The sequence below is a fragment of the Falco naumanni genome, chromosome 9, assembly GCF_017639655.2.
Source record: "Falco naumanni isolate bFalNau1 chromosome 9, bFalNau1.pat, whole genome shotgun sequence".
Lineage (NCBI taxonomy): Eukaryota > Metazoa > Chordata > Aves > Falconiformes > Falconidae > Falco > Falco naumanni.
The window spans coordinates 14062755-14083592 of NC_054062.1; the positions used below are offsets into that span (position 1 = coordinate 14062755).

Sequence of the window (20838 nt, forward strand, 5' to 3'; positions counted from 1 at the left end):
TTTCCAGAGTATAATGTGGCAGGAAACCTATCCTGCCAGTGTTAACCAGTCGCCTCTTTCCATGCATGTTCTGCACCAAGGGAGCTAAGCTCACCTGTGCTATGTGGGTCACTGGATCCATGGGTGACCGGAGGATTCACTGGTTTGTGGTTAGTTCTGTGCAGTGGTTACTTACCTTCCCCACTGTATGTGAACTTCAAGCAGAGGGAGGTCTTCTCATGGCTGGCCCAGAAGCGGGGTGGTGAGCCTTTGTTGTGAACTAAGGCCTCTGAGAGACCGATTTATGCCCTTTTCTTCCTCCAGAGTGCGGTGGGCTCCTAAAAGCTGAAGTACGAACTAAGAAGCTATATTCCCATGCTCAGTTTGGGGACAACAACTACCCAGGTCAAACCAACTGCGAGTGGGTGATTGTAGCTGAAGATGGTTATGGGGTGGAACTGATATTCCAGATATTCGAGATTGAGGAGGAGGCTGACTGTGGGTATGACTACATGGAAATTTATGATGGTTACGACAGCACTGCACCCCGCTTGGGACGCTTCTGTGGCTCAGGGGTAAGCCGGGGGCAGGGGGGGTTCACCGGGTGGTGAGGAAGGGTGCTCTCATACCTGTTTGGATAGGGGCAGCTGTCACAAACTGGTGATGAGAGTGCCTTGCGTGTCTGGATTTTGCTTCTTCCCTATTGCTAGAGACCACAGCCATTTTATCTGATGTGCAGTTGGTCTGAAAATCCTGCCAAGTGACTTTCCCTCACTAGCCCATGACCACGGGCCATGGTATGGGACCGCTGTGGTGCGTGACCAGCCCTGCTGTGGAAACCTTGTATATGTGGGAAACAGCTTCCGAGGGCCAGTTTCATCCTGGGTCCCTCCCCGCCTGAAGCCAAGTCATGCTGCGGCCACGCCATGGCAAGGGCCAAGGGTGGAGTGACTCAGGTGCAGCCGATGACCCCAGGAGTGCTCGCTGTCGACTGGACCTGTGTCACCCGTGTCCCCATCAGCCAGGGTGGCTCTGTTAGCACGGGCAGTGCTGTGTGGCTTTTAAAATCAGAGGGTCTACGCTTGATTTCTCTAGGACTTCAGCGATTAAATGGGGAAGGTTCTTACTGAATTTAAAGAGAGACGATCAGGAGCAGGTGTGTGGGAGAAGTGCTTGCAAACAGAGGTAGCGGTGTGGAACACCAAGACAGAGCAGCTGGGTGTGAAGTTCAGGGCAGCAGGGCAGTGACCTACCTGCCTGCACACTGCAGATGGAGACTGGCTGGGAAAGTGGGGGTCCTGCAGAGAAGCAGGGGGGAGGTTGTAGCAAGTTGCAGCAGTGGGGGGGATAGCCAGAGTTATCATGTAAGATAAAAGTTATTCTGCTGCTCATGAAGCCTGGGAGAGCCTCAGCTGCCAAACAGGATCTGCTTTGGATCATGACATTTCTTGAAAAGATAAGGAAAAATCAGAGCAAACTCAGGAGACTGGGACAAGAATTTCCAGGGAGTCCTGTGAAAAAAGAACTGGAAGAACTGGGATTGTAGAGTGGGCTGGCATCAGTCTTCAAACATGAAAGGCAGGCATGCAAGGAGCCAGGGAATATGCTCAGGGAGGCAGAGGCAGAGCGGGGCAGGAGGTGCTGAGCGCTCACTCTTCATGTTTGCTGGCCACTGTGTCTCCGCTGTGAGCTTATGCTCCAGTGTCGCAGCACAGCCAGGCGTTTCGCCTGCAGACCTGACCCCACCGTGTGCTGTCTTCTCTCCTTTTCTACAGCCTCTGGAAGAAATATACTCTGCAGGGGATTCCATCATGATTCGGTTCCATACAGATGACACCATCAACAAGAAAGGCTTTCACGCCAGATACATAAGTACCAAATTTCAGGATGCATTGCACATGAGAAAGTAGTTTCACTGCTCCTCACAGATATTCCCCATCTGAAGACTGAGACATTTAACTGTGATCTTTGTCTTTTTTTGGTTTTGGTTTGGGGTGTTTTTTTTAAGCTTCTGTGCACCTGGCCAAAAGCAATGTACAGTACCTTCTGTAACTAAAACTAAATCCAGTCTCAAAGGTTTGCCTCTGCAATTATTAGCATGACCCTTTCCTGTTAACATACCCAGGACCAAAACCTGTCTTCTAATTATATGTGCCAGGGCACAAACATTGTATTTTGCACAGCTCACCATGGGGCTGAGTGAAGACTGAGCTTGAACTGAGAGAAGCCTTCATCTCTTGCGTGTCCTGTTTCTAGGTGACATTTCCCGAGCGTCCTGTACACGTGAGCTGTCTGAACGTGTTTTCTGGAGCAGGTGATGTCGACAGCCACCCTGTAGGATTTTCTCAAAGGACTTTGTGAGCCACCCACTCTCCCTTACCAGTCCAAAATACTCTGTGCAATAAGCGAACAACCAGACATCTGGAACTGCATCACTCCTTCTGTCCTGTCCGTTTGTTGTCTTGGTTATCGTGGGTTGGGAGCTAGGCAGGGGCGCAGGGACAGTCTCTGTAGTGCTGCTAGCTGCTTGGATCGCAATGAATGAGAAGGGCCCAGCGCCAGATTTGCAGTAGATGTCATGGTCAATGTTGGATGTGAGTATTTCAGTGTGGTGGCCAAGGTGGCTGGCGGGGAAGTGCTGTAGTGGGATGCGAGGCACGGGGAGTGGTGGTGTCACAGCTTAGCAGCAGGAGTGCTGGCAGCGTGCCCTGGTTACACCACCAGGCATGGCAGCTCAGAGGGCTGTGGCAGCAGTCTGAGCCTTATCTTAAATAAGGAACCTCTCCTCCTCTCCCCACATGCATTTGCTTTCTCAGCCTTCTTTCCGCCGCTTCCTTCCCTTAGTACCGCTTCCCTGCCAGCCCTCCCTCTGGCAGCCCAGCCTAGCTGTGCTCTGCCGCACCGGCTGCCGGAGCACCTTGCCCAGGGGAGCGCTGCACTGGGGACGGCCGGGGTGTCCCTGAGCAGGGGCACGCAGGCCATGCTGCGGGCCAGCTCTGGTGAGTGCTGGCAGCCTGGCGGGCATGGGCAGGCTCTGCTGGGCACTAGGAATGGGAGAGCTCTGCTGGGTCCTGCTCCCTCCCTGCTCCTCACCAGCCCATGGCCCAGGCCATTAACTTCATGGCAGGGGTGCAAGTGAGACGGTGACTTAAGCACTTTGAGCTATAAGGCTCAGACAGGCTCCGTGTTGCAGTTTTTTATGTACACGGAAGCTACCAAGCCACAGGCTTGCAGAATTAACAGGTAGCTCGGCACTTCTTTGGGAAAAAGTAGGGAAAACTGTGCTTTTGGGAAAACCACTGTAATTGAGCTGTTGATATGAGGGGGAGGGGGGGAGAGAAGAAAAAAAAAGACTTTATTCTGAATGGTATTTCATTAAGGCACTCATGGGCAATGATGAGCTAAAAGCTGAGGTACGTTAGCTTTAATTAAGTATTTATAATCCCAGGATTACTATGTTTACATAACCAATGTACTGTCAGGCTCCGGGGTGACGTCTCCTCTCTGGGGTATGACTGTGGAGAAGCATGGGGCCAGCGCCACTGTCGGGCACAAACGACATTCCTGGAGATGAGGGCATTTGCCGATGGGCCATGGACAGGCCCAGCCCTCTCCGGAAGTCCTTGAACAGAATATGGTCCAAGTATTGTGAATACTAGGAGAAGCGAATGCATGAAAGTATTTTCTTGCTTAGAACAAGAAAAATAATTTATACACACACACACACACAAGATTATGTGTATATAAAATGTGCATGTAGAAGACCACTAGTCAAAGCCTTAATAAGTGTCATGTGAACAATACCATTGACTATAGCTTTATTGCAGGCTGTATAAAACCATGTTACTTCTGTTTCAGTTTTTTAGCTCTGTTTTGTTCATCTTTTCAAATTTTATGGCCTTTTTACAGGCAAGACCTCTGATCTCAAGCTGTTTGACCATGCAGGTCTGGGGAAGTGAGCTCTGCTAGATGGGGCCTGTGTTTGTTCTTCTCTGCCTTGCCCCCCACACAAGCAAAATCATAGTGACTCAGGTCTGGAAATAAAAGCTTGACACCGATCCCTGTGAAACGGAAGGAAAATTTCAGGTGGCAAGCACAAGTTCAAGTTTCCTGGCTCTCTAGCGGGAGCAGTGGCTGGAGAGAAGGGACTGTAGCAGCATCCAAGGACTTTAACACCTCTGTTCTCTGTTCTGGTAATTTCCCATCTTCCTGAGCCTGGCTCACTGCAGATGCTTGCAATGCGTTTTTTTCAGATCTACTACCCTTGTTAGCAGTCATGTGCGTGTCCCCTGTGACAGTGTGCTCACAACTGTTGTACTGTGCATTTCAGCCGATGATCTATGTAGAATATTTCTGCTGTACTGACTGAGCTTAACAGTCAATTCTAAATGTGTGAAAGTTTCTTAAGAAAAAAGAAAAAAAATGTCAGACTCTGTAGTGTGTGTATACATATTCTGGTCTTTGTGTGGCTTTACGTTTCACTAACTAAAATAATTTTTTAAGAGAGGGAGGAGGAGGGGTGTGTGTGGGGACAATCACAAATGTACCTGTGCCCAGAATGAGTCTCTGCATTCATTAAAGGCTGTGGATTCAGTTGCACTCCTGTTGTGTGCATGCATTTACCGCTTCCTCAAGGGGAGGAAATTCCTTAATACATTCCTTGTTCTGCCAACTGTTGTGTGTGTCTATGGCTAATACCAGGTGAGATTTACTCCCAGCAGGAAGTGACTTCCCCTTGAGCCTTTAGCTTTGTCTTGGCTCTTGCAATCGAGTATTTAGTGAGTGAGGCAGAGGAACAGGCTGGTCAGCCAAAGGGCTACATCTTTGCTTCGTTCTGCATTCGTGCTTCGGCAGGCTGTGGTGCAGATCTGCAGTGATAAATGTTAGGGATCTGGGAATTAGTCCATAAGTAGACTTCCAAAGAGGAGGCTCATTTACTACGCCAAAGGGTGTAGCCTTCAGCAGCAGGTCCCAAAGGCCCTAGGACGTGAAATGCCACACAAAGGACAGCAGGATGAGCATGGGGCAGATGTTCTTTGCTGCAAAGCTGTGGTCCATGTTCTCACTGTGGCAGCAAATGTTCAGTAGCTAGACAGCGCCTAAAACTTCTCTTCCTCTTTTCGTCCACTGCTTGATGTCTGCCCTGCTTGCTAAGGATCATGTCTATGTTCTTTCCCCAACACATACAGAGCTCATGCGTGTCCCACCACCCAGAGCATTTCCTGATGGTGTGTGTCACGGCCACACAAACCTTCGTGGTGACTGAATTTCCTCCCAGCCATTCCTAAAGGCACAGCAGCAGCGGAGATGAGGTAAGAAATACGCATCCCCATATAGCCTCCTGCACCAGAGCCCACAGCAGAGCAGGACCCTGTAATGAGCCTGGAGGCTGATAGTCAAGTCAGCAGGTGGACATCATCTCCAAACTGAGGGTCAGAAGCCTTCAGCCACACAGCAAGTTACAGTCCAAAGCATTGCTGAAATATTAGGAATGATACAGCCCAAGTGAAGCTGGTGGGAAACAGGAGGTAAAACAGGAGATAGAACGTGAACTGGAGTTGCAGCTGTTAGAGAAATGCACAGACGTTTGCAGTTGCAGTGAGATAGATCGTGCACACATTAAGAATCCATCTGTTGGGTCTGTAAGGACCTTTTGCAGGCTTCCATCTTCCCAGCTGTTCAACCGTAATGTTCCCTTAATCTCTCTATCCACCCTGACTGACTGCCACCAGTGCTGTGTGACATGGCTGGTCCTCATTTTCTCTGCTTACTTCTGGAAACAGAGCCTCATTTTCCAGCAAGCGCCCAAGGACCATCCAGTCACCATGTGTGAGTTGCTGAGGGAATATCTGCTGCCTGCCAGGAGATTCTTTATCCTTTAAAACCACAAGTGACCAGTGGTACAGCTCACTGCAGACAAAGAGCAACGCCTCGGACCGGGCAGGCTTGTTGCTCTCGGTATCAAGGCAGCAGAAATCCTCCACTTTGCCCTGGCTTTTCCAGCAAAGGTGCCCTGGCAGGCAGGTGCTAGCCTTACAACAAAAGCAGGATTCCCCTCAGGCTGATCTATGGCACATATTAAACATGCTGTGGGAGCCAGGGGCAGCTTTATTTGCCGCGGGGTGGCAGAGAAGAGGTGGAGTCCCCAGCACCCTGAAGCCCAGCTTCCCAGGCGCATGACAGACCCTGACCATGGAGGCATCAGCTCCATGTGAGTGCTGGGACCCAGCCAGGTTATCTCCGTCAGCCCAAGAGAACGCCATCATCTCTTGCTCTTCACAGGTCCACAGTTCGGCTTTTAGCAGCAAGAGAAACCCATCCCGATATACAGGAGAGGAAAATGGGGAATGGCTGACCTAACAAGAGATGAGAGAACAGCTAGGTATTGTGAAGGAGAGGAGGAAAGACGAACACGGTTATCTAGTGACAAATAGGTGTCTGCACGCGTGTAGCGGTACATAGCTATGTAACTGCGTGAATGACCTCTGCCCTGAGCCTGGTGGTACGTGCAGCTGCGGTTTGTGTCCGGGCTCAGAGATGTTGATACGGGCTTCTCTGTTACGGTCAAGTGTCTCTGGCTGCATTAAAAAAAAAAAAAAAGTGACTTTAATAAGACTGCAACCTAATCGAATTCCAAGAAACGTGAGATAAGATGAACTTCTGAATTTTGTTCATAAGTTGTAATGGAGTGCTACCTATATATGAATGCTAGAACATAACTCTGTTTCAGTGTGACCAGAATTTAGCATGCAACTGCATCAGCATATTGACAGAATACCTTTTGAGTTATTTCTTTTTTTTCATAACCTCTAAACTGGGAACAGCTCAAGGTGAAAAGAGACTGTTCAAATCCTCAGCTGTTGCCTCAGAAGGAATAACGTGTTCTTTGTGTACAGGTGAATTTAACACAGCTGACAATTCGTTTTGGGTTAGAAGTCAAGTATCTGTCACACCTTCATCCCCACCACCACAACCTTTAAGGTCGGTGGGAAAAGCATTCTGTACTCCGTTGCAGCGGTGAAGCTTCAGTTGAGCTGCAGTAGTTTGCGTACTTAACTGCAACTCCTTTGGTGAAAATGAAGTTGTCGTACAAATTAGACTTTAACTTGAGTAACATACCATTTGATACCTCGTAAGCGAGAAAGATTGTGTCCTGACAGCATGCTCTTTCCCACACTTGTGCCTAGAGTGATACTTGAAATCAGTTTGCGTGTTAAGTTTAAACCTAATCACACAGATATCTCAAAGTCCACAAAGATACATCACTGCTTAGGGTATTCTTGCAGTATAGCAGGTGCAAAACCCCTTCCAAAGTAACGATCTAGTGAAGTGTTTTCTTTCAGGAACACCATTTTCTCACTTCTCATAGGTTATACACCATACAACACATTATCTCTCCCTCAAGTCTCTTGTGGCTAAACTGCATTCTGCAAATTTGTGTTAGAAATAGATGCTTGCATTTTCACCTGGTGAAGTTCCCTAAGCTAAAGGATTGTGACCTAGGCATTGCTACGAAGCTCAAAGATCGTGACAACAGCGATGGAGAAGAGTGATTTAACATGTAGAATTTGATTTATGGTTCATACAGGACTATATCACACTACAAAACCGGTATGAATTCAGAGTTGTGGATGTACTGCATGTTCAGGTAATATTTTATCTACAATTTTTTTTTTTTTTAAAAAAAGGTGCCTAAGCTATAAATACCGTATACTACTATCTTTCCCTATTTTTGCAAGCATTTTTTTATTTCCCTGTTTGTGTATAGTTTTATCTATCTATCTCTATATAAACAACCAACACAAAGCAACCAGAACATTTTGAGAAACTTTTATAGTTAACTTCTGCATTTAATTCCAGTAACAATCTAGAGGTGTCCATTCAGCTGTTTGTTTAGTTCCAAGTCTTCACTCTATGCTTTCAGGTTCTTTGAAAAGCAGCAGTAACAGTTGAGCAGTTATTTAAAGTAAAACTTTGCTCTACACAATTTCCACTTCCATGCCTTAGAATGGAGGCACAGGGGAACACTCGCCCAAGGGCAAGATTTCAAGAGCTTTTAAGTAGGTTTTATCTTTTCACGTTAGCATAGAAAATGTTCCTTAACAGCTTATATATAGAATTTACAAGTTAAACACAATTTCTCATGCTCATTTATTTGATTAGAAGTTCCTGAAAAATATTTTCATAAAACTTCCATAGCTTATTGCACGTTCTTATAAATAATCATAAACCTGTATGTTGACCTCTGCATGAAACGCACCGATAACAAGTTTAACATTTTGAGAACCCGACTGAAATGTACAAACGTACACATAAAATAAGGCCAAAATTGGTAATTAAGTAGTGAGAAAGAAAACAAAAGTAAAAGGGATGACAACTGTAGGACAAGGCCTCAAGGACAAGAGTCCAAGTTCTGATAGCCTGATGAATAGAGACTTGTTAGAACTCGTAGGGCACAAGCCCTGGGAACAAAGGAACAAGGTAACTGCGGACCCCTGAGCCGTTACAGTTGAGGAGGGAACCAGAGGGACAGAGAAACAAGTAGCCAGATAAGGGAACGGATAGCGCCGATATGTAACGTTGTTAATCAAGAAAGCTGCGTAGAAAGAAACTCCCTAACTTTGGAATAGAAACTGTTGCTATGGCAAGGTAAACTAATAAGTTCCTATTGTTCTAACGGTGTGCCTTAAATACCAACCAGTGTTTTTTACGCTTAAGATTTAACCAATCAGTGTGTAATATGTAGAAGGTAGAAACGTATATAATTGTAAGAAAATCACTAATAAATGGACAACTTGCTTGCATCAAGCTGCGTCCCGTCTCTTCATTCGCCGCAGACAACTCCATAACATGGTAAAGCAACCTTTTACAAAATAAAAACCAACAAAGAAACAAAACCAAAAACCACAAACAGGGGTGAATTGTAGAGAACAGAGACAGTGGGTTGTTTTGACATTGATAATGTGCAGCTGAGAACCTGCAGCAAAGAGTCAAATAACTTTGAGGGAGCACGAGAAGAAACCAGCATGAGACACAAAGAAAGGAGGGATGTGATCTCACCTGTGGAAGGCAAGTGAACAGCAGAGAGTAGCCTGTCGCAGCACTCTCCAAAGGAGCCAGCTGCAACCAGGTCTTTTACCATCACACTCTCCAGGGCAGTCCCTCTGCTGCCTTCTAGTCTCGCCTCATCCAGGGCACGCTCACCCTCTCTGCTTCTTCCTCGGCTGCCCAACCGCTTCACAGAACCAGCCACAGCTGCACCTTGTCTACACCAGCCAACCCACCGCCCCTGAAGCCAGCCCACAGCTGTCTGTTATCAATGCTCATTAACCCAGCTTCGTTCCTCTGCAGTAGCCTATAGTGCACAGCGCTAAGGAATGTGTTGTATGAACCTTCCGGGCCGTTCCGCGTCGATTCACAGTCAGTTACAAAAATTGAAGGACATGTCACAGGGCTTACGGCATGAACTTTTGGGAGATTGGTTGCGGAATCTTTTCAAGTCTCGGGGAACCACCAGACGGTTGCAGGAGTTTACAACACGCGGAGGAATATTGTTATTGCTAATTGTAGTTATACTGACCATTATTCCCTGTATGCTGAACTGTACAAGACCCATGATTCAAAAGTAGTTTAACCTCTAATGTTGTTTCTGCTCAAAATAAAGACGGGGGAAGTGTAGAGAGCTTTATGGCCAGTGCTGGAGGCCACGATGCCTGTGAAGGGCCTTGAAGGCTAAAGAAGAGAGAAAGTACGATAAGGTTGGCTGAACGCCTGGAAGGAAGACGGGATATGAAGCAAGGCCAGGGCGGATGCGCGATGCCACATCTCGGCGGCTGGCTGAGAACATGAAACCCACAGAGATAAGAAAGAAGAGAGAAAAAAAGGCAAGAAGTTCAGTGCATTTGCAGCTTAGTAATTAACCAATTATATGTAGCCAAGACGTGTGTGAACAGTATGGATTAACCAATGATAATTTAGTATGGGGCGCGTGAACAGCAAACGAGGATATTATAAGCGTGGGTTCTGGACTAATAAAAGGTCTTCTGGTTGAACTCGGGAGTCCACGTCATCGTCTCCTCAGGCAATGTGCTCCTCCTCCTCGTCTGCCATTGCATGGACCTGCAAGGCCACACCATAAAAGTTAAAACAACGTTCATGGTGCATTCACTCCTGCCTGTGTTTGTCTAGAGCAGCTGTGACGCTGCCCCTGGTGTTACCTGCTCAGAGAACTGCTGCACCTACTGCTGCCACATTCTCCGCACCTCCTTCCGTTTCTCTGCATACTGATGTCTTTCTGCCTGGAGCCGGGGAACTGACCCCGAGAGCTGTTCAAAACAAAACAAAACACAAAGAAAATCATATTGGCTAAATAAATTTGGCAGTGACTGCTTCAGGGATAAAGCCTGAAGAAACCAGTGTTAACGCAAAGCTCAGGCTGCATTCTTCTGCCACACAAGTTTCTTTACAGACATGAAGATCTGGATGTCATTTCGTACAAGCCCTGAGCAACCCGGGTTTCCAGGCCTGCCCTTCTCCTCCAGCGCCACCTGCAACTGCTGCTTTGCATCCAGACTCCCTGCCTGATTTGACAACTGCCAAGAAAAATCAAAAAGTCATGGCAAAATGTTAACACGCCGCTTCTGCATAGCCTTTCCCCTGATAGTAACCTGCCACATGATCCATGTTGCAACCTTAAAGTGCTCCAACTCACGGTGATGTTCAATAAAAAAAAAAAAAAAAAAAAAAAAGAGGAGGGGGGAAGGAGATTAAAATCAAAAAGCTTAGATTTTAGCCCTGTAAAACAGGCTGAGCTAGACAGCTCCTCCCTACCAATTTTATGTTTACTATTTGTTTGATTAAAACCTATTTTCTTAATCTAAAAAACTGGGCTCAGAAACTTTGTGCATTTCCAGAGTCTGTATTACACAGCCAGATCAGATGGTATAAAAGCTTGTGATTTTAAAAGTTGTCAAACACGTCAGGAATTTAAAGCCAATGTCTGGAGCATGTCAGTTGGCACACAGTACTTTTCCCAGAAGAGGAGCAGCTGCCTTTATTTCAAGGGTAACTTAAGCCACTGACTGGGGAGGAAAAAAAAAACAAACCCAAAAATAAACAAAAGAGCAGTTTCTTCCCTCACAGGCTCAGGTTCACACCGGCTTGCTCTCTGAACTGCTAACAGCTGGCTTCCTGAATTCCCTTCCTAACTGGCTGCTTCTCTTAACTTTCCCCAGCTGACCTTCAAGTTACCATTGTCCAATTCACCTTCTGCAAGGGTGGGTACAAACACCACCCCTATTCAACTGGCTTCTCAGTGAGACCACGAGACAGCTGCGTAACCAAAATGCCAAACAGATACAAAGCAGGAAAAGTCTTCGTATTGTCACGCGCTGTATGTTCAGTCACCCTCTCATATTGCAGAACATTCTTTTCGCAGACCAGCGTCACAACAGCTTTCAGTCTACTGCTCCAGCTCCTTCAAACAGACCTTCTGTTCCTCAGAGGCCTCGCTGAAGGCCTTTGACCAAGAGGATGCCTTGATGGGGTTTTGTGCCTTCCTTTCAGAACAAGAGTTAAGCCTTGCTCCCACTCTCAGAAGCACAGTCTTACAACGGTCAGTGTGATCTACCCTCACAGCCTGGAAGCAGTATGGGCACCTGTTGGATCCTCTGTTCAGCCATTTCCAGTTTCTGATGCAAATCGTCCATACGCAAATCCTTAGCTGAGATCTTGGAAGACAGGCAGTGAATCTTCTCTGACAGCTCTAAATTCTTCTGATTAATTACCTCATTACTTTTGCTGAAACAAACCAAAATTAAAGCAGCATCACTGTATGTACTACGGGTCCGGGCAAGTACATGTCATAAATTTACAATCCAGCTAGTCATAACACTTAGAATCACAGAAACATCACATCCAGTCACTTTTTTTAAGCTGAATATCCAACCTCCCAAGTCACCACCTGTGGTCCATGCCCCTTGTGATGTGTTGTGGCTCTACCGGGAAGAGCAGTGTTACTCTGCAGTAACAAGCAGCAGATGGACTTACCTTTGTTTGTACAGCTCCTCTTTCAGGTCTTCTAGACCCTTCATTAACTGTTCGTTATGCTGGAGAAAAAAGAAATGAATGATTCAGCTGCAGACTTCAGCCAAATATTTCACCTTTAGCACATCAGCTGAACTGGAAAGCATCAAACTTTGGCAAAATCCTTCACGACAGGATGCTTAGAACCTCCTGAATTTGCCAGGAATAAATCTGCTCAGCCTTTTCAAACACGATGCTACTAACTGAACGTGAGGTCCTTTCTGCAGACTTCTGGATGAATATCAATACTGAAGTGTCTGCCTGATGGAGACCCTCCTGAGACAAGGTCTCGGTGGCGCTTCTGTTGCGTGGAGCTGGCAAGACTAATGAAGTAAGGTGCCGGATCTGAAGACAGCAACTGGACCATATGATTAGTGGTCACAGAAACCTGAATGAAGTTTGCCTTGACCATGGAGAACACAGGGCTTTACAAGGTTAATTAACAATTCAGAATGTTAATTTCTGCCTCTTCTCCGAGCAGGGACTACAGACTTTGCATTAGTGTACTGACAAGCAAATAGCCAAAGGCAGAGCTGCTGGTGAAGCATAAGCAGAGGTGACTCTTACCTTCTCTGCCTGTTTCTGCTGCAGGGAGACGGAGGCCAAAGTACGTTCCAGCTCCACTACCCTCTGGCGGGATGAACGTAAACGATCAGCAAGGCTCTCGGCTTCTCCTGAACAAGTCAGAACAGAGTGAGTTGAGGCTGGACGACAAAGGGCTTTTTGGAACTGCTAAACAGCACTTTCTGCTTTGTCAACAAGCTCTTAAGGCAGCACAGAGCTTTGCAAGTCAGCAGACCTGGTTCCGCCCCTGGCTCTACAGGTGGCTCACTAGCAGCTCTGGGCAGTAAAGCTCTCGGTAACTACCATCCTCACTTTGAGGGAGATGATGAAACTTCCCCTGCAGAATAGGCAATATGTTGGTTGGGATCTTTCTTTCTAATAGAAGTTGTTGCTCAAACTTGGTTCAGAATGAAGGGCTCGGGTAAAACCCACCTTTACGCGATAGCTGTGTGGGAGTGAGGGTGGCGAAAAGGGAACTAAGTTTTAAAAGGATCAGAAGAAAGTCAGAAAGGAGCAGCCTGGGGTAGTCACCGGGGCTGAACAGGGCTGACAAGGCTCTAGCGATGCACAAGAGAACCTCAACTGCCATGGGATCAACATGCTCCCACTTGGGGGCAGCTCGGGGGACAGAGGCAGCGATGGTGCCCACTATTGCCCACCGAGGAGTCGGCCACTGCTGTGAGCTGGCTGCCAGCAACTGTCATGCCTCTGGCTTGAAATTCACACTTTGACCAACAGCTTGAGCTGGAGTGCCCACAGTCAATTACCTGATTTCTTCCCTGCAGCTTGCTGAGTACGTGCAAGTGCCGCCTGCAACTTAGACTTCTCAGAAGCTACAATTCCAGTAGTCTGGATACGAACCTTTGGGAAAGGAAAATCGGCTCAGCACAAAACTTCTTTGCTTGTAATTGCAACATCACTGTTGCCACAAAAGGCTAACTCAGTAAAGGTAAAGAGCTCGTGCAGTTAAGCACAGTCGGGCTGACTGCCAGTTTTCCTGAAGGAACGCGCTCGTGGCTTCCCGAGTAAAGACTACGAATGGTCAGTAATCCAGAGAACAGCAGAAGGCAGGTAGTGTTACTGTAATGGAGGCTCTGCCTTACCCGTAGCTGTTTCCTCAGCGCGGCTTGCTCTTCAGAAAATTTCTTTTCCAACTCCTTCTTTTCCTGTATAAAGAAATGATGCCTATTTAGCACAAAAACATAGATGGGTAACCCTTGTTTTGTGTCAAACTAAAAAAGCAGTGATACATTGGTAGTACTTGCAGCATCAACGACAGCAGTCTTTTTAAAGACATACTTCAGCCTTGCGTTATTTGAACGCCTTCACTATTTATCCATCCTAGATTGGCAGTAACAGCACAGCACCATCGCTGCTAGCATAAAAACAGTAGTGCTTGGAAGCAAGCTACTGGCAAGGACTTGTATTCCCCTGCCTCCACCACACTCCTCTAATACCTGAGTATTTAAACGTTCGCTTGTGTCAAAATAAGAACGCTACCTGCCAGGCAGGCCTAACTCATCAAGTCAAATTATTCAACCCTACGCTACAAATGAAACTGAATCTAACATAAGACAAGACCACACGTGCCTGGGCCACAGCCCACTAGACTCTCTACGCCGCCAAGGAAGAGATACTATTTTTCTGCCTATCCAAAACCAGGACACACTTTACCTTCTCCAGCTGATCCACTGCCTCCTGGCTCTGCTCTTTCTGTGGAAGAAAAGTGATGCACCAGTGTCAAGAGAAAATACTCTCACACATCTGAAACACATTTTCACTTCAACAAAGTAGGATACATGCCCAATTCACGCAAACAGAATTTCCACTGTCCTTTCTGTAGAGGACTAGGAAGTTCATCTTAGCTATTAAAAATACGAGATCTGGAGCTGCCTTCACTAATGTACTTCATATGCCAGGCATCTTTTTCATCGCTCAGTAGATTGCCACAGTTGTTCTCCAACACCGCTGCTGAAACCCCTCCATGTCTACATCTGAGCATCTACCAACTTCAGTTAAACTCGCATCCCCACATCTGTGCAACTGACGGCAGTAATCCTGGTGTATTGGGATGATCGGCAGAAATGCTGGGGGTTTTAAAAAAAAAACACCACCAATAAATAAATAAAAAAACCAACCAACCAATAACCCCAAACAAAAACGTAGTCTTTTCCTTTAACTGAGACCTCAGACCTTTATTCCACTGAAGAGCTGGCCTTAAGTCACGCAGAGCCGCACTGGTGTTGGCAGACTTCTGCAGGAGGTGGTATGGGAGGGCTGAAGCCAGATACAAAGAGAAGGGGTAATTCTGTCCTAGCCCATTTCCATCTTAGCGGTGAAGTATTTGGAGATTTGTTGTCCGTAGGTAATGCACCTTTAGATATGAGGTGAAGGAGACAAAGGTGGCAGCTGCCTACCCAGGCCGCCACACAACTGTGCTGCTGCGTTTGCTATTTGCTTGTTGTCTCCCTGACAGCTTCTTCACAGATGCCTCGCAACTAACTACATACGCAGGACTTTTTTGCCTTCCCAAAGAATGAGCATTGTCCAAGCTCTTTCTTTACTACTACTGCTACTACTTCAATGCATTTTGAAAGATGACTACAGATGGAAGAGCGATGAGTGACAGGTTTTGATTCTAGCAATGCCCATGCACAACATAACCAGCAAAAGCAAAGGCAAGACCACAAATGCAGCAAAGGCCCTACACAGCTGCAGGCCGGCGTAAAAGCAGGCAAACAAGGAGAATCTTGGGTGGGCAACGCACTATGCCAAGTTCCTCTGCAGCCCAGCTAAAACACAAAAAGAAACAGAATGGAACAAAAATAACCCAAAGCCCAAAGGAAAACAACAAGGGGGGGTCACGGCGTACACCGGGAAATGCTGAACTTTGCTGCAAAAAGTGTACTTTTACAGAGGAACAAAATGGGGAAAAGCATTTCACACAAGAAAGGCTCTTTTCAGACTGAAACAAGTCCACTTGGCTGCATTTCTTGCAGTGTTAAAGCTGAAGGCTGAAAAGCTGCAGCGGGAATCCATGCAGGCCACAGGACAAAGCAGTTCACTCAGCGTGCCAAGAGAAGCTGAGGATATGATCAGAAACCAGCCCCAGACCCTCTCAGGCCTACTGCTCCCACTCTGCCGATATCGTTAGACCAGCAGCACCACCTGCAGAAACAGCTTTTCACACTGCTGCCAGCACCAGAATTGTGTGTTTCAAGGATTCGGACCAGGCGCAGAAATAGCTGTTTTATCAGGATGCTTATCATCCAGGGAAAGCCTGATGAGATCAGCAGAGCACACTTAAATGGAAACAACAAAACTCTGTTTCTTGTTCCTCAGTTGAGCCAATACATTCACAAGGGGCTCAACGTCTAAGGCCGCTGAACAGGTTTTCCGTGCAGCTCATTTTGTTCCCTACAGAGTGCTGTGTAAGCAGCCTTCCTTGTGGCACTAGGAGAGAACCCATAACTCTGCAGACACCCAAAGAGCTTGGAGGAGCAGCGAGGACCATGTCAGACTGGTTGGTTGGATTGTTTCTTACCAACTCCTCTATCTGTGTAATGAACTGCTTGTTCGTTAAGATTGCTGGAATCCAGGGCTACTGCCAGCTCCCGGTAACGTGTCTGATGGGCACATGCAGACAGGAGAAAAAGGAAGGAGCAGAAGAGGAGGAGGGGAGGAAAAAAGCAGTAATTAAAAAGGACAGCAAAATAAATCCTATCAAACTGTGATAATCAGATTCTCCAAACAAAACAAAAATCTGCCGTTTCAACAAAAGCAGCTGAGACATCAACACATTTTATCCATTCTGCCAAGGCTTCATTTTGACCTAACAGTGACTCAGAAATAAGAACGGCAGCTGCACGGAAGCCAGCTTATCCCCAGTCCCCAAACTGGAAACACCTCCGATACCTGCCTCCCAGTGTTGATCACAACTACCCGATGATAGCACAAGACAACACTAGACAGCAGTGAACGAGAACTGTGCATTCAATTAGGTCTCGCTAACACTGCCGAAAGCAGAGTCCCAGTAAGTTATCAACAGTAGCAAATAAGAAAGGGGGCGGGGGGACGGGGACGACACTGAGAACAACCTCCTTCCATTTCCTTAATATTTGCGGAAGAAACAGCACTTTCTCCATTCACATATGATGTAGACTACAAGCAAAGCAGTCAAGTCAGCCAGTTTTATTCCCCACGGCAACAAGTCACTACTAAGTAAGAACTGACTATCACAATAATACTCCTTACAGCACCTTTCACTCCAAAGTACCACACAGAGAAAACATCCTTTTCTGGGTAAGGATAGATGCAGACTCCCCCTGCGACAAGCTAATGTCAATGATGCAGGTTGATTTCCCATTCTTTTCCACTAAATCAAGAATACATCTTTCCACAAATACATGCTGTCCGTTCATCCCACTCAGCTTTTCTTCCCACTGCTGAAAGTTTACGTTCTAAACCAGGATTTTTTGCTTCTCAATGCTTAAATATCATATTGTTCAGTAGGATGACTGCAGACACCGCTGGGATCCAAGAGTGTTTTCTTGAGCTGACTGCTTAAAGCTCCACATCAAATATCAAGAGAATTAACAGGACAAAAGGATCAAAACGAGGCTGTACCCGAGAACACGGGGCAGTAACGTCACCCAACTCTTCAAGTTCACACACTAGATTAATGGCAAAGGACGCACCAAGAAGCGAGCGAGGGCAAAGCCAGATGGTGGCCACTCTGCTCTGAAAAGCGCTACCTTCAGGATGTATCTGGGGAAAACGGAGATCGCTGGATGCAGATTAAGATAGAAAAGAACAGGTCAGCAACTACCTGAAAACTTTTTGGTTTTTAGTTTTTGAGTCAAACTCAAACGCTCCCTCTAAAACTTGGTGAGATGTGCGGCACGCTATGAACCACAAGTTTAGAAGGAGGACATTTACGAACAGGCCAAACTCAGCGTGGCTGGGAGCAGGTGCCAGTGGCCCTCATGGAGCGATGAATCCCATGACTAGAAGAAACCAAATGGAAAAGGGCCAAATACCTGTTCCTGGACAGCAATGCAAGTTCTCATCCAGCCTTCGTGGGAGGATGAACAGCCTCTGACCACTCCTCTACCCACCGTGAACCAGACAACTTCATTTATCTTGTACAGCATCAGAGCGCCATGAAGACCCAGAGCAGTGCTCTAGCGTTTCATGGCAAATTATTTCATCATCCAGCTCTGCTAAGCCATAATTTAAAAACACCACAAAACAAACGAGATAATCGTTTTCAACATTCAACCCCAGCAATGTATCACAGCTCTTTGCAATGCCACCTGCAAGGGTTCCCTCTTACTTCAGTTGCTTCCTTCTTGGCACTTCACAGGAAACAAGAAATCTCTCTCTTGGCATTCCCCGTCTACCTGCTCAGCACTTTTCTCGTGAATCGAGCAGCAAGAATACGGTAACGGTGAAGACATTTAAGGAAAGCAATAAAGTGGAAGACTGCAGAGGGAAACAAACAGAATTTTCTCCGTTTCTTTTTAGCAGGACAGATACTTGTGCTCTCAAGGGAAAACGTATGTTAGGTGCTTCTAGGAAGGTCAGGAATTCCCTTACTTCTTCCAGCTACAGGTCACCTCACCCTTATTGGTTCAAACACTCCTCAACATGAAACATCAGATGGACAAGAGGAATACCTTCACCAGTACATGTCAAAAATGTTTCCTTCATTTCTTCCGGTCCAGACATTCTGTTTGCTTAACGCTTCAAGATGCAAAGAACAGTCATGTGCCTTAACCACAAGAACTTCCTTCTTCCTCCACCATCAGTTGTGAAATAAATCAAAAAAAAAAACAACCAACAACTCAATAAACTACTTGAACAGCTGGATTTGTTGGAAACAGAGAGAATTAGGAACAAGACACTTCTCGGGAAATTATGCATTGTGAGGTTCTAATAACACAACAAAAAAAAGTTAGTAATTCTGCTCAGCTTGGAACGCCATGCTTGATCCATTTGCTTTCACACACGGAGTCCTATTTTGCTGGGCTTTCTGCGTTTCACAGCCAAGAAAGCTGAAGTGGCTGAGATGGGAAGGGTCTGCCTCGCATGAAGACACCAATGGCAGCAGCAGCTCATGCCAACAATCAGCATTCCTGCCCTATTAGCGTCAAGTGTGCTTCTGAACAGCATTTTCCTGACGCAGGATTTTTACAAGACGGCAACTGGAAAAAGAAATCTGTCATGACATATTGCAATTAAAGATCAGTTTACAAATTATTTCTGAAACCCCAGACACAACGGTCCACATAACAGCCAATCAGATCAAAATGCATCTCTCCGTGCTAAGAAAAAGACAGCGGAGAAAAAACTGGGCTCAGAAACTTTGTGCATTTCCAGAGTCTGTATTACACAGCCAGATCAGATGGTATAAAAGCTTGTGATTTTAAAAGTTGTCAAACACGTCAGGAATTTAAAGCCAATGTCTGGAGCATGTCAGTTGGCACACAGTACTTTTCCCAGAAGAGGAGCAGCTGCCTTTATTTCAAGGGTAACTTAAGCCACTGACTGGGGAGGAAAAAAAAAACAAACCCAAAAATAAACAAAAGAGCAGTTTCTTCCCTCACAGGCTCAGGTTCACACCGGCTTGCTCTCTGAACTGCTAACAGCTGGCTTCCTGAATTCCCTTCCTAACTGGCTGCTTCTCTTAACTTTCCCCAGCTGACCTTCAAGTTACCGTTGTCCAATTCACCTTCTGCAAGGGTGGGTACAAACACCACCCCTATTCAACTGGCTTCTCAGTGAGACCACGAGACAGCTGCGTAACCAAAATGCCAAACAGATACAAAGCAGGAAAAGTCTTCGTATTGTCACGCGCTGTATGTTCAGTCACCCTCTCATATTGCAGAACATTCTTTTCGCAGACCAGCGTCACAACAGCTTTCAGCCTCCTGCTCCAGCTCCTTCAAACAGACCTTCTGTTCCTCAGAGGCCTCGCTGAAGGCCTTTGACCAAGAGGATGCCTTGATGGGGTTTTGTGCCTTCCTTTCAGAACAAGAGTTAAGCCTTGCCCCCACTATCAGAAGCACAGTCTTACAACGGTCAGTGTGATCTACCCTCACAGCCTGGAAGCAGTATGGGCACCTGTTGGATCCTCTGTTCAGCCATTTCCAGTTTCTTACGCAAATCCTTTATATATAAGTCCAAGGCTGAGTCCTGGGAAACCAGGCCGCGAAACTTCTGTGACAGCTTCGAATTCTGCAGCTTCATTTCCTCACTGCTTTTCCTGAAACAAACCAAAATTAAAGCAGCATCACTGTATGTACTATGGGTCCGGGCAAGTACATGTCATAAATTTACAATCCAGCTAGTCGTAACACTTAGAATCACAGAAACATCACATCCAGTCACTTTTTTTAAGCTGAATATCCAACCTCCCAAGTCACCACCTGTGGTGCATGCCCCTTGTGATGTGTTGTGGCTCTACCGGGAAGAGCAGTGTTACTCTGCAGTAACAAGCAGCAGATGGACTTACCTTTGTTTGCACAGCTCCTCTTTCTTTCAGGTGTTTTTGCTCCTTCATTAACTCTTCATTACGCTGCAGAAAAAAAGAAATGAATGATTCAGCTGCAGACTTCAGCAAAATACTTCACCTTTAGCACATCAGCTGAACTGGAAAGCATCAGAACTTTGGCAAAATCCTTCACGACAGGTTGCTTAGAACCTCCTGAATTTGCCAGGAATAAATCTGCTCAGCCTTTTCAAACGCGATGCTACTAACTGAACGTGAGGTCCTTTCTGCAGACTTCTGGATGAATATCAATACTGAAGTGTCTGCCTGACGGAGACCCTCCTGAGACAAGGTCTCGGTGGCGCTTCTGTTGCGTGGAGCTGGCAAGACTAATGAAGTAAGGTGCCGGATCTGAAGACAGCAACCGGACCATATGATTAGTGGTCACAGAAACCTGAATGAAGTTTGCCTTGACAATGGAGAACACAGGGCTTTACAAGGTTAATTAACAATTCAGAATGTTAATTTCTGCCTCTTCTCCGAGCAGGGACTACAGACTTTGCGTTAGTGTACTGACAAGCAAATAGCCAAAGGCAGAGCTGCTGGTGAAGCATAAGCAGAGGTGACTCTTACCTTCTCTGCCTGTTTCTGCTGCAGGGAGACGTAGGCCAAAGTGCGTTCCAGCTCCAATTCCCTCTCGCGCGATGAACATAAAAGAT

At 46.4% G+C, this 20838-nt stretch overlaps 2 protein-coding genes across 4 annotated transcripts in view; one reads left to right on the top strand and one right to left on the bottom strand.

Moving 5' to 3' along the window:
- The window catches only part of TLL2 (tolloid like 2), a 93189-nt gene extending 88614 nt beyond the window's left edge, over positions 1 to 4575 (top strand). Inside the window, exons 20-21 of the mRNA XM_040606625.1 lie at positions 304 to 554; positions 1755 to 4575. Coding sequence (XP_040462559.1) covers positions 304 to 554; positions 1755 to 1889 — 386 coding nt within the window. The 3' untranslated portion in view covers positions 1890 to 4575. The remainder of the gene's footprint in view (positions 1 to 303; positions 555 to 1754) is intronic.
- Positions 4576 to 9871: 5296 nt separating this feature from the next.
- On the bottom strand, positions 9872 to 20184 carry LOC121094292 (golgin subfamily A member 2-like). Of its 3 annotated transcripts, none has more exons than XM_040607669.1 (8): positions 20144 to 20184; positions 19753 to 19894; positions 13395 to 13488; positions 12631 to 12737; positions 12028 to 12086; positions 11637 to 11778; positions 10197 to 10304; positions 9872 to 10098 (listed from the first exon to the last, which is right to left on the bottom strand). In XM_040607669.1, the coding sequence occupies exons 2-7, from the start codon at positions 19876 to 19878 to the stop codon at positions 10218 to 10220; spliced, it is 615 nt and encodes a 204-aa protein (XP_040463603.1). In that variant the 5' UTR covers positions 19879 to 19894; positions 20144 to 20184; the 3' UTR covers positions 9872 to 10098; positions 10197 to 10217. The 3 variants fall into 3 exon arrangements, with proteins under 3 accessions (XP_040463603.1, XP_040463605.1, XP_040463606.1); XM_040607671.1 differs by lacking the exons at positions 19753 to 19894; positions 20144 to 20184 and adding exons at positions 13731 to 13793; positions 14302 to 17177 and having other exon boundaries at positions 13060 to 13488; XM_040607672.1 differs by lacking the exons at positions 19753 to 19894; positions 20144 to 20184 and having other exon boundaries at positions 13060 to 13684.
- Positions 20185 to 20838: the final 654 nt, after the last annotated feature.